General features: G+C 43.7%; 2 protein-coding genes across 2 annotated transcripts; one reads left to right on the top strand and one right to left on the bottom strand.

Annotated features, from left to right (window-relative positions):
• Positions 1-1,866: 1,866 nt before the first annotated feature.
• LOC115690237 (uncharacterized) lies at positions 1,867-2,488 on the top strand. Its single transcript, XM_030616517.2, has one exon. The coding sequence runs from the start codon at positions 2,012-2,014 to the stop codon at positions 2,282-2,284; it is 273 nt and encodes a 90-aa protein (XP_030472377.1). The 5' UTR covers positions 1,867-2,011; the 3' UTR covers positions 2,285-2,488.
• A 7,274-nt stretch (positions 2,489-9,762) lies between these two features.
• On the bottom strand, positions 9,763-12,973 carry LOC115690221 (glutamine synthetase cytosolic isozyme 2). Its single transcript, XM_030616494.2, has 12 exons — positions 12,767-12,973; positions 12,589-12,628; positions 12,363-12,466; positions 12,196-12,244; positions 11,997-12,103; positions 11,814-11,901; positions 11,478-11,606; positions 11,246-11,320; positions 11,064-11,117; positions 10,930-10,967; positions 10,605-10,764; positions 9,763-10,246 (listed from the first exon to the last, which is right to left on the bottom strand). Exons 1-12 carry the CDS (start codon positions 12,838-12,840, stop codon positions 10,094-10,096), a joined length of 1,071 nt encoding a protein of 356 aa, XP_030472354.1. The 5' UTR covers positions 12,841-12,973; the 3' UTR covers positions 9,763-10,093.
• Positions 12,974-13,843: the final 870 nt, after the last annotated feature.

The following is a 13,843-nucleotide window of genomic DNA, read 5'->3' on the forward strand; positions in this document are numbered from 1 at the left end:
TCCTACCCTTCGCCGGAGCCGGCGAAGGCCTACGGCTGCCGGTGAAGGCCTACGGCTACCGGCGAGCTAGATTGCTACCGGCGGTCGTCGCGCCGAGGCCAGGTGACCCTCGGTGAGGGTCGCGCGACCCAGGCAGCGGCCGCCTGAGTCGCACAACCCATGCGACGGCCGCCTGAGGTCGAGCGACCCAGGCACCGGCCGGCTGAGTCGAGCGACCTAGGCGACGGCTGCCTGTGGTCGCGTGACCCAGGCGACAGATGGCCCCGCACGACCCAGGTCGACGACGCCTGGGCAGTCGCGCGACCTCAAGCGGCCGTCGCCTGGGTCGTGCGACCTCGCCGGCCCTATCCGATGTCGGCCACCCTCGCCGGCCTCCCTCGCTGACCACCTCACGAAGAAGATGAACAGTACCAAGAGGGGCAAAATCAGAACAAGCCAAAATAAGTGAGGGTAATTTGGGAATAAAAAATTTGGGTTCAGCATTTGTGGAATGCTGAAAGCCCAAAAATGATTCGAACCAGCTTTGGGCTTTCGGCATTCGAAATGCTAGCATTTGGCCAATGCTAGGCCGAAAGTTGAACCAAATGGTTCAGCATTTTGGGAAGGGGCTTTCGAGGCCGAAAGCCCCTTCCCAAAGTTGAACCAAATGGAGCCTATAGTGTACTAAACTAAATTTACAAAACCGATCATTGAATGATAGTGGTGATCTCTATTTTTTTTTTTTGTTGAAGTGGTGATCTCTATTGGACAAGGGAAAATTTTCCAAAAATTTATAAATCCATTATACTTTTATCAATTCAGTTTTGAACTTTTTAATTTTGCCAATTACGTCATGTGGGCAATTTTAACTGAAAATTGCTACCGTAGACGCTTGCTGTCAATGTATCGATTTCTAACATCACTCTTTTATTTTTTGGATAGATTTTGGAATCAAGTGTTAAATAGAGTCGAAAAGGCTTGAAAAGAGTTATTTAGTATTGAAAATTGTGAGATTTTTCTTTCGTTTTTTTTGCTGTCAAATCCGTATTTGTTTTGATTTGGTTTATGTCTAGTAAAGTCGATGTGGTGGGTGGGTGGGTGTGGCTGAGCAGGTGGGCATGGGTGAGTGAGAAGGATCCGGCGGGAGAGCGTTTCAGTAAATTTGAAACACACAGAAAAGAAAATGACCAAGTTAAATTAATCGAGTGGGAAACCAAAAAACGATTCAAAGTCTGAACATAGATGGGGGGCCTTTGACAATAACAAGATCCTGTGACCCAGAATTCCTCCCTGCATTAATTTTTCAGAAAGTTCTCTTTGCCCCCTACAAATCTAGTAATCATGGATCAAACTTGGCCTTGGTCCTTTCTTAGTTTTCTTTTCCAGTCCTCCGATGCCAAGATTAAGAAAAACCATATAATTCCAATGGGTGTGTCAGATAATCATCGAAATATAGAAGCCGGGTCCTGGTCAACCCGGCCGAATCACTGTTTGGCGCGTCGGTATTACTTTGGCCGTAACTTATTCTCCTTCATTGAATTCCCCAAGTTTGACCCCAGAATGTGCACCTATCCATACCTGTTCACACCTCGTCCCTCTCTTCAATGTTCTCCCAGAGACACTAATATCGTGCACGCTATTCCAACATCGTATCGTGTGGACTTTCTTGCTCTTGACTTTTCTTGTGCAGGAGAGAAGAGAGAGAGAGAGAGAGAGACCAGGTTTAACTTGGGTGGGGCGAGGGCACAGAGGAAGGTGGCTCTCGTGTGTCAATATGGTCCAAAAGAGTCGTCTCTCAAGCTCATCCGAAGAGTTGCGGTATTCCTCACCCAATCTCTCTCTCTCTCTGGCCCCCACGTCTCCTCGTGTATAAATCCCCCCTCGATCCTCTCTCTCCTTCCCGACTCCAGCTTTGTACGCAACCTCCTTTCATCACAAGCTTCGAACTTCTAGAGAGAGGGAGAGAGAGAGAGAGAGAGAGAGAGAGAGAGAATCTCTTTCTTGTCGAAGCCTTTTCAGAGAGACCGAGAAGATGGAACAGAGGAATAACAACAGCTGCAGATGCAACGGAAACAGGGATGGCAAAACGGAGGAGAAGGACCAGATGGTTTACGACGGGGGCTTCCCAGTTCACAGCCAAGTGAGGAAGATCAAGCAGGAATCGGAGGCGACAGCCGTGGACTGGTCGACGGTCCAGCCAGAGATGAGGCCTGTTCTCAGGGCCAGAGAGATCATCAAGCGGCAGCGCTCACGGTCGCCGCTGGGTCTGGCGGCCGGGCGACCCATCTCCGTCGGGGACCCTTGATCCGGATTGAAACCTCGGACTAATCAGAGATATGATATTATACAGTAGATGACGGCGACGACGGAGCTTTTCTTTGTTGGTGGCAATTTTTTTTGTTATTGCCTAGGAGATATGCAGAGTTCCTCTGTTTTCTGGCTCCCCTGTTTTTTGACCTCTCTGTAAATACTACTTCGGATATATATAAAATAGCGGGCTCTTCTTATCCTCCTTTTCTTTTCCTAATCTCCAACTGGGTGAATCAGGATATGTCCAATATTCGATCTACTATTCCGTGAAATCATATCAAGTTTTAAGTAAACGTGAAACCATGGAAACAGGGTTACTCTGTCCCTGAGCAGCAAATTGGAATTAACGATTTGAGAAGCTGATTTTGGCTCTTAAGATGGAAGATGGAATTCGAGTACAAACACAGGGTCAGGTCTGATCTCTGTCCCTGAATAATCGCGAGTGCAAACACAGGTTAATTTTCACGGCCAGAGAGATTTTGCGGGAGAAAAGAGCTGGTTTTGGAACACCCTCGTGCATTCAACTCGCGATAACCTAGAATTGAACTCGCAAAACGACTTCGAATCGCAATGGTCAAAAAGAGATCCGCAAGTGGGCCTACGTGGAAGTAGTAGGTCTAATCAACTTCTTCTACTCTAACCGGTGGGGTCAAGAGAATCATCCCTGGAATATTATTTTCTCGTCGATGGAGTAACTTCACGGCTAATTTACTAACGAATGATGGATTTGCAGTGCCCTATGCTAATTATTGTTTATACGGGTATGATTATAATATTCAAAGCGTACCCATCATTCGCATGCTTGCTTAAGACATTATTGTTCTAGGAACGTCCGGGGCCAATCTTCAGACTCGCCTAAAAAGAAATTATAGACTAATGGTCTTGTAATCACGTTGTTTAACAAGAGCCCAAAGTTAGACATCGAAGTTCTAAGAGCATCAAGCATTAGGATTTGCCTCAGTAGTCACTCTTTCCTACTTGGGAAAGGGAAAATAGAGAGTTTGATTTCTCACTTTCTCAAGGGGGCTAGGGATGAAGATGTTTAGTTTTAGATGTGGGTTTCGATTCTCACGCTAAGAGACATGATAAAAGTTTAAGAGTAAGTTAAGAGTTAGAACATAACAAATAAATAAAAAATACATAAGACATGCATATGCCTTCGCAGCAAAAGATAGCAAATTTGATGGGGGTCATTGGCTTATTGGTTCAGAATTCTTAAAAGTGGGTTTCCTGGTGGAAAAACAAAACGAAGAAGGGAATCCTAGATCCTCCGATCCTCCGATAATAGGATCTTTATTTTTTAAAAATTATGCCGGGTGTGTTAAAAAAATCGATATATAAAGTGACGCGATAAACTCTTGTTGGGAATTGAATATGGCCCACTTCCCTGTATATTAAATTTGTTGACTAATCGTTAGGAGCAAGCGACTATCCAAGGTCAAGTTAGAAATCGCTTGGGTTTATTTCGTTTCAAGTTGGTTGTGGGAAGAATCGGTTTGCTTCCCATTTTTGGAACTTGGAATAAGTCAAGTCCGGTTTGATTTCCTTGTCCCGGCTTTGGAATGGCTGGTTCCCGAGTACACCCAACCTTGAAATTGATCCTGGAATTTTCGCTTTAATCAAACCCGATCCAATGTACTAAGAAAAATCATTAATTTTTATTGCAAATTTCTCCACTTTATAATTCGATTTTCGATTCAATATGTACATGTTGGCTTTTCTAAGATTAAAATTTCAGAATTTTTTGCCAATCATCAGCTAGAACCGAGAATTGACCGATTTTGGAATCAATTGATCCGACACATGTCACTAACTAGCAAGGGCTAGGTGAAGGAGGACGGGTTCTATATATCTATTCATCATTTCCTATTTTATTAGGGCACAGTTTTCTCACTTCTGGATTTATTAGGAATCTTATATTTACTAAGATTAGGGTCTAGTTGCCAATGGCGTTATGGATACCGTCTTTTATAACTCTTTCTACTCAATTTTGTTTCATGGTAGAATATATTGAAATGAATGAACGAAAAATATTATCATCGTTCACGAAAATATTTAGACATAAATTTTTTTTGACGAACGAAAATATTTTTCATCGACTAATTATTTCAAGCAATACGGATGATCATTTTTAGGAAAATATTCTCCAAGTAATTCATTTTTCGCGAAACAAACAAAGCCTAAATTTCCTTAACTTGCTTTTCCTCAATACCCGCTTGATCCCGAACCTATAATGGGACGACCCGGTCCGTCCGCACCTTAATAAATCTTGGTATATCCGCCATTGCTCTAGCTTCAAAATGCAAACACATTCGACCCGACCACGCACACCATCCCTCACATAAAAACAGGGGATTTTTATAAAACTGGACCCCAAAACGTGGTCTCACATCTCGTGCGAAAGGAAGAGACCAGAAAAGATGGGCCCGTTTTTGGGCTTCAAGCCCATAGAAGTAGTGGATTCCATCGTATTATAACCTCTCTCTTTTTTTTTTTTCACAGGGATAATGACACAAATAATGGAAAAATTATCTAAAAAGTCATAAACCTATTATACTTTTACCAATTCAGTCCTAAACCTTTTAAGTTTGCCAATTCAGTTATAAACATCTTCTCTTCTTACCAATTCAGTCCTAAACCTTTTCACTTCTTGTCAATTGAGTCCATTCGGCCAATTTTGGCCGGCCGATTGGCGTTGACGTGGTAATTTTTAAATATTTTTTCGAATTTTTTAATCTTTTTTTTCTGCTCTTCTTCCCCCTGGCTGGTCCAGCGACCGGCGACTTGCCAGAGGCGCGGGCTGGTGAGGTCGACCTCGCCGGCCTCTAGCAAAGCTCACCCCCGCCGACCACTGGCGAGGGCGAGCCTCGCTCGCCGCTGCTAGGCCGACCTCGCCTAGCCAAGGCGAGGCCGACCTCGCCGTTGTTGAGCTAGGTGAAACCTAGCGACGGCGAGGTCGGCCTGCGACAGCACTAACCAACCCCGCCTTGGTTGGGCAAGGCTCGACCTCACCCAGATCCGGCGAGGTCGAGCCTTGACTAGCCATGGCGAGGCCGGCCTCGCCGTCGCTGGGTTTCGCCTCGCCTAGCCACAGCGAGGCTGGCCAACGTCGTCGCAGGTCGGCCTCGTCTTGCCTAGATCCGGCAAGGTCGAGCCTCGCCCAGTGATGGCAAGGTCGGCCTCGCCTTGGCTAGGCGAGGTCGGCCTGGCAGCGGTGGGCAAGGCTCACCCTCGCCAGTGGCCGACGGGGGCGAGCTTCGCCAGAGGCCAATGAGATCGACCTTGCCGGCTCGCGCCTCTGGCCGGTCGCCGGTTGCTGAACCAGCCAGAGGGAAGAAGGCAGAAAAAAAAATTAAAAATTTTGAAAAAAAATATTTAAAAATGCCACGTCAGCGTTGGTCAGACGGCCAGCAAAAATTGGCCGGATGGACTCAATTGGCAAGAAGTGAAAAAATTTAAGACTGAATTGGCAAACTTAAAAAGTTTAGGACTAAATTGGCAAAAGTGCAATAAGTTTAGGACTTTTTGGACAATTTTCCCCACAAACAGTCACTGAACTTTAGCCCAATGTGCAATTTGATCCATAAATTTTTAATTTATTCAATGTAGTCCCTGAACTTTAGCCTAATATTTAATGTGGTCCCTAAACTTTTAATTTGTTCAATGTGGTCCCTAGACTTTTGGTACATGTTCAATTTAGTCCCTGAACTATATGAAAATATTCAATATAGTCCATGAACTTCAATTAATGAAAGGACTACATTAAATATTTTCATATAGTTCAAGAACTGAATTAAACAAGTACCAAAAGTTCAAGGACGGCATTGAACAAATTAAAAATCTAGGGACCACATCAAATATTATAATAAAGTTCAGGAACTACATTGAACAAATTAAAAGTTTATGAACTAAATGGCACATTGAGCCAACGTTCATGGATTGTTTGTGTCTTTTTCCCTTTTTTACATAATGAGACGGGCTTAATGTTGAACAATTTCTTTGGAATAAAGCTTCTAGAGGTTCTTAAATTATTGTAAATATTCAATTAAGACCCTCTAACGTTTTTTGGTCCAATTAGGTCGCTAACCTATTTGGTCTTTCCGTTAAAAAAAAGATAATAAAAAGATGTTTACTTGGCTGTTAAATGTTGACGTGTCACCATACATGGATTATATCCGAGGTAATTAGAAATATAAAAACGTTTCAATATAATTAGAAAGTAAAAATTTGAAAAGAAAAATCGAATAGAGTGAAGGGGATTGGGGTAGTGTGGCTGAGGCAGCGGGAGAGCTGCTGCTGTCCACACGCATTGGCGAGGGGCCGATGTCCCCTCGCAGCCGCTGCCTCCGGCTCGGTTGAAGGGGTACATGGGTCAATATAAGAGTTGCCGCGTGTCAGGAGGACACGAGGCAACACCAAGCGCACTAGAAAAAGCGAGGGAATAGGCCGAATCATCTTAACAAGCTCCGCTCCAAGCCCACCGAGCCAAAACTCCCTAAAACATCATCATAGTTGGACAAGAGTAATCCAAGATCCTACCACCGATCCTAAGTCATTTCTGCAAAGACCGAGGCTCAGGCCAAGTAGATCCACAACAAATCCTGGAGAAGAACATTTTATTAATAGATTCAGAAAATTATAACTAGAAACAGTATATTCATTTCTCGTGTATATAAAAAGGAACTGAATTACGCATCTACGTACCCTTTTTCCTTTCGCAGCCATGACTAAATGATTCCTCTGCGTGACATAATGGACTGCTTTGCGTTGTAAATTAGGTTGTCCTCATTGCTTTTTCTACACTTTTATTTTATCTTTTAGGTAGTAGCCTACAAGATAAGCGTTCTCTGACGTGGACCATAATCAAAAGCCAAAATAGTAGTCAAGTGTAGTAATTCACCCAAAATTAAACATGAAATAGACCTAAGTTAACTAATGATAGACCCCTCGTTGCTGCATTGGTACGTCGAGGCCAATGATCCTTTTCACCAATTTTCCATGATCTCAATCATTGGAGGTCGTACATAATAATTTGACATTATAACGTAGGTAGGTAGGTCGAGGCGTTCTATAAATAATGAGAGGAGGAAAAGAAAAGAGACATTGAACATGGTTTATGAAATGTAAAGGTATCGGTATCGCGATAGTACCTATTACCTGCCATGACATAGATCCGAATTGAATATAATGTAGCGTAAACTATGAATAGTTGACTTAATCACGATATTTGGCCAAGTAAAAGAAAAGAATGGAGCTTAGTCATGATATGCCGTACAAGTATAATTCTTTTGATAATTTAGGGTCATGGGTACGGAGGCTTGGAGAATACCCGTTTAGTTCAGACCTTCGATCTATGCAGATACTCTTGACTCATAATAATTTGTACGCAATTGGTGAGATTTGAACGGGTGACCTTTAGTTTATAAGTAGAAAAACTCTCGATACCCTGACCAAATGTGCTGATTCTGGGGCTTGTATGAGCATGAATTACTTGAGAATTTTCATTGGTTGTTTACTTTGTAGTTTGTCAAGGAAATTATCTAATCGATCATAAACTTATCGTACAGAAGTCAATTCATTCCTAACCTTTTCAATTTTGCCAATTCATTCTCAATCTTTGCGCGAATTCCAAAGTAATCCTTCCTATAAATTTTTATTAGAAATCGCTGACGTGACGGTGTGCCCAAAGGACGGCCATCGATGATTGGATCACCACCTCAGCAATTGTCAGACGAAAATTGATCGGAATAACTAAATTGGAATTTCACGCAAAGGTTGAAGACTAAGTTGTCAAAATTTAAAAGTTTAGGACCGAATTGACATCCGCACAATAGATTTAGGACCGGTTGGATAATTTCCCCTTTTATCATAACAAGAACAATGCTTTTGAAATGACTAGCTTGTACAAGAAAATGGCTGTCATTAGTGATCGACGAAATATATGATTCTAGATGATCAGTTTCTTTGGGTGCATTTACTCAATTCAAAATGTATCGAGCAGTCAATCACATGGATCGTGTCGTGTTGATGTCGCGTTCTTGCTCGCGACTCTCTTGCAAGACCTCACATTGATACATAATCGTAAGTAAATCTCGAGTATAGTTTACGAAGCGCGCTAATTATATAAGGAAGATGAGAATATAGCTCCCAAGGCAACGCTCACACGAGGCTCACACATGTGGATTTAATATTATCTTTAGTTAGTTATTTTATCTAGGCATTTTCATAGAATAAATCTATTGACCAATGATATAAGAGAGATGATAACAAATCTAGAGTACGATTGTTGACTAATAGGATTCTCATTCCTTAAATAATCCAATTTCAAAGTAAACCAAATAAGGTTTAAAATTTGGAACGAATGATTCAGTTCACATGTCCGAGTTAACATCCGATAACCTCAGATGCATGTGTTGCCTTTCATAGGATTAGGTGGTTGTGGTTGGAGATGGAGACATTTCTTCTATTTCTCTTAATTTTTTCTTATTCAAGTTCCTATGCTATATACTTCACATATCTACCTTGAGATGCAGATGGACAGAATACATAGACAAACCTATGCTCTTTTTATTTATTTGAAGTTTTCACTTGACTAAGAATCGAACTGAAGAAACCCTAGACGATGGGATTCTCTCCCAGCTATATCTGAACTGGTGGGCTCAAAGATTTCAATTGTGGGATCGAGTAATGTAATTGACTTATCAGTGCATGTGTGGGGTTGGTGAATGTGTGGCTGCAAAGATGAAAAGATTTGTGGAAGAGTAGCTCCAAAGACTACGGCACCATATCTTCCAATGACCGATTCAAAGATCTAGATGCTTGACCTAATTCTCACCTTAGAATCGATGATATAATCCCAACTTTTTCTTTTTCGAAATTATCTTTTTTAAGTGACTAAATCTAGAAATCTTTGTAAGTTCTTCTTGGGTGAACAAACGCCAACAGAATATTGGCGTTTTTTGTGGAATAGGATGAAACCATTTTTTGTGGATGGTTGTGTGGATCTTTATCTTGGCCAAGCGTTCGCCATCTTTAACCATTCGGACTTTCTTTTGTTTCCATTTTATCTCCATTACTTCAATCATTTCGAACTTCTGTTACACGTAACGTTGATCGTTGGCTGACGTTGACGTGGCTGCCATACAAGCCGACGATGACGTGGCTGTCGGTGCTGTTGTGGCTGCCATACAAGCTACACGGCAGGAGGCTGCCGTCGAGGCAAAATTCCAAGATCTGGTTCATCGTGGCGTGTCTGGTGGTGGCGTTCGTCAATGGACGAAACACGTATATTTAATAACGATAATTACTCATGTTCCCTAACTCGAACGCGGGACTCCACTTATCTTTCCATTCCATCACATGAATGCGTCTTCCAATTTGCATACCCTTTTCAAAGCTTCATAAATTACGACCAATATAATAAAGGAGAGGGACTCATCTTCCCAACACAAAAACATCTTATAAGCAAAAGAGAACGCTAAGTTGTCGATGTAGTCGTCGACTTTATTCATCATAAAGATAAATGCAAACGGTACGTAACAATGGCTGGACGTCCGAAGACACCACCGCAATATGCATGATCTTGACTTTACCCCAGACTTTAACCCTAGCATAAGACAACCAAATCTTGAAGAAGAAAGGAAACAGAACGAGGTACAATTTTTCTTGTTCTCAACACTCCCCCACAAGGACATAAAAACAGAGAGAACCCAACGGATGTTCTTGTTTTGATTGCGATGATTTAGGAGAACATCAAGTCGGTGGCTGTTGGCTTCTTCCTCTCTTCTCAATCGTCTCTGGTCTTTCATGGTTTCCAGAGGAGGGTGGTCTCCGCAATCATGGAGGTCACCACATAAGGGTCCATGTTGGAGGCTGGCCTTCTGTCCTCAAAGTAGCCCTTGCCTTCTCTCTCCGTGTCTCTCCCAACCCTAATCGACGCTCCACGGTTCGCCACTCCCTGGTAATAAGACACCCATTTTCGAGATTAGCTCGGTGCACGAATTTTAGTCATGGCTAGCTTGCACCGATGCACGTAACTGCATCAAACTCTCAACCTTATCACTCAGCCAAACCCTTTGGGATTTTAAAATGTCGCATCGGCTACCATTTTTTAGCATTAGATTTAAATGGTACGTATCAGATGGTTCATCAAATTTTGGCCACTTGACGGATGTCGAATGATCGGAAGGGTTCACTGCCTATATGACTTATTCTAGCATGTACATTGATTCGTGAACATGGTAGAAAAGATTACTACATTCTCTGTTCTATTGGTAAAGCATAGTATTTTGAATGCAAAATGAAGGTTTAATTACCCATAAGAAGGTGTTGATGTCGGCTGTTTCGTGTCGTCCAGTGAGGCGGCGCTCATTGCCTTCTCCATAAGCAGCAATGTGCTCCTTGTGCCTCACTCCGAGCTTCTCAATCGCCTGCTTGATAATCTCATATCCTCCCTCGTTCCTCATCGACTTGGTACTGTAAAAAACAACGGCGGTCAAATTCAAATTAGAAGCCTTAAGCTCTATACCCTCTACAGTCTACACATACCAATTCCTTTGATAATCTCTTCTAAAGAAGCAATTCTCTTGCACAAAGTCAATAAAGGAATTCATACTATTCAACGTTCTTGTGCAAATTTACCTGTAGTTTGTGTGGGCACCAGCACCATTCCAGTCACCCTAATTGAAAAAAAAAATGTAATTTACAAAGTCAATATCTAGAGACAAATGTTACAATGAAGCATGTGAACAACATCTTAGGAAATTTGGGTCAACCTGAATGGGCTTGGGGTCAAAGGAGAGGACAACATCAGCAATTTCTGTGATCCTCTGTCAATAAGGAAAGAAGAAAGTAAAATCACAAGTTACTTCAACTTTATCAAGAACAATGGAAGAAAAAAAAGTGGTAAACTGCAAAAATTAATTAATTAATTAATTAATGGCTATTTTTTAAGTACCTCCAAGATGTAGCGAGCCACCCACAGTTCATCTCCGGCAGAGATGCCAACAGCAGGGCCAACTTGGAATTCCCACTATCATAAGATTTATGAATGAGGGATGAGATTTACAGTTACGATAAATTGTTCAGAAGCAACAAATTTTTGGGGATTTCAAGAACACAGGAAAGAAACGGGACAAATTCTTCTTTTTTTCTCTCATTTTTTTTGAAGGTCTCGAGGTTAAGTGTACCTGGCCGGGCATGACTTCGCCATTGATGCCGCTGATGTTGATCCCAGCATAGAGACAAGCTTTGTAGTGAGAGTTCACGATGTCCCTACCCAGTGCCTTGTCGGCTCCAACACCGCAGTAGTACGGTCCCTATCAAATCCACAAAGCCAAAACAAATGTGTTCAACTAGAGCCAAAGTTGCTAGAGCAAGGATTCAATTGCAGCTAAGACAGATCCAAGCAACTAAAGTTAGACTAAACATACTTGATCAAGCCCTAATCACATACGAGGACGACAAAGATAACAAGTATAACAAGGCTATATTAATGGAAGAGGGCGTGGTTCTAAGTTAATCACCTGAGGTCCAGGGTAGCCTCCCACCGGCCAGCCGAGCGGCCACTTCACATTCTTCTGCAACAAGGTGTACTCCTGCTCGATCCCATACCTGTTTTTCACCCCCAGTTCTCCTTAGTATCTGTGACTTGTGTTAAAATTAGAGGACTAAAACGTGATTACGATGAGAAAATCTGGGCATTGTACCAAGGCTCCTCAGCAACAACATCTGGCTGGCTGAAGATCTTGGCAGCATCGAATCTCTTGTTCGTGGGGATGGGCTCTCCAGCAGGAGTATAAGCATCGCACATGACCTTCAAATATGGAAATATTTTAAAGGGGAAGAACAAAGAAAGGGGTTCTATGCTAGCTTTACAATCGTTATAGATTCCCAAGATTCGCTCACCAAAATATTGTTGCCCCTCCTAAATGGGTCCTTGAAAATTGCTTGGGGACTATCACAAGACACCAAAATAGGCCATTTCACTCATCAATACCCCAGAAAACACATTACAAATAGTAGAAATGAAAGAAAAGAAAACATACAGAGAGAGAGAGAGAGAGAGCACATACTATAATATGACTTCACTGTCTTCGCCGGGAGCCTGGCCAGTGCTCGATCCATCGTAGTTCCACTTCGGAAGCTTTGCCGGATCGCTCACCGGTCCATTAAGAGTCTACACCACCAAGAAAATTTCCCAGAAACCCAAGTCAAGATCCAGTATAAAAGGAAACATCATCATGCGAACTAACAATCGATTTTTTTTTCCTTAAAGGCCGAGGAAAGAGATCGTCATACCCTCCCTTTGCTTCTCAAGTCCATACCCGATCCACCGATCCTGGTCCAAAAGAGAAAAAAAAAGAAAAAAAGATTCAGGCAAAGAACGTCTAGAAACGGAAGATTCAGCAGTTAACGCCAGAAGGGTACGCGAAAAGAATCACGAGGAAGATCCCGGCTCGGATCCGAGGGGACGTACCATATGTACTCGGCGATTATCTTGTCGGTGGTGTCCGAGAGGTTGAGGTTCAGAAGATCGGAGAGCAGAGACATCTTCTTCTTCTTCTTCTTCTTCTCCTTCTTCTTCAAGAACGAACCCGAAAAGCTTCGGAGAGAGACGGAGAGACAGAGAGAGATAGAACGGGAGCCTCAGATGAGAGTTCTCTCCGTGCAATCATCAACATATATAATTGAGACAGAGAGAGAGAGATGGTGGGAGCGAAAGACTCGGAAATAGGCGCGTGAATACCGGAGTAACGGCTGATCTGTAATCTCCCCATTTCCATACTCCACAAGTGGATACGGAAATTCAGAAGGGGTTGATAAAAAAAACATTGGGAAAATTCCAATTTGGGATCCAAAGTGGGGCCATTTTCTCAAATTGAGGTCCTGAGTAGATTTAGTACTAAATTGGTACCCAAAGTCCCCAAAAAGTATCGAATAAAGTGCGGATCGCCGTAGCAAAATACCGTCGGTGGCGATCCATGGCTATTCCGTGACGGAACAGTATTTTTATATTTTTTTTTCCTTTTTTCTGTTTTTTTCTTTTCCTTTTCCTCTTTTTTTTTTCTCCTTTCCCTCCGCCGGCCATTGTCGGGGCCGGCGGAGGTCACTGGCCTCAGGCGGAGGCGGCCCTGGCCGGCGAGGGCGACCCAGGGGCCGGGCGAGGCCGCCCTCGCCGGCGCCGAGCGAGGCCGCCCTCGCCCTGGGTGGGCGGGCGAGGCGACCCTCGCCGCATCCAAGAAGAGCATCCTTCGCCGGATCCGCGAGGGTCGCCCTCGCTGCCCGGCCCCAGCAAGGGCCGCCCTCGCCGGCCCAGCCCAGGCGAGGGCGGCCCTCGCCCGACGTCGACGAGGGCGACCCAGGGTCGAGCGAGCTCTTGCCGGATCTGCGCGACGGTCGCCCTCGCCCGCCCGGCCCGGGCGAGGCGGTCCTCGCCCAACGCCGGTGAAGGCGGCCCTCGCCCGACCCTGGGTCGCCCTCGCCGGCCAGGGCCGCCTCAGCCTGAGGCTAGCAACCTCCGCCGGCCCCGGCAATGGCCGGCGGAGGAAAAGGA

This window comes from Syzygium oleosum, unplaced genomic scaffold, assembly GCF_021117445.2.
Source record: "Syzygium oleosum isolate NSW1041296 unplaced genomic scaffold, Sole_v2.1 Sole_v2.09, whole genome shotgun sequence".
Taxonomy (NCBI): Eukaryota; Viridiplantae; Streptophyta; class Magnoliopsida; order Myrtales; family Myrtaceae; genus Syzygium; species Syzygium oleosum.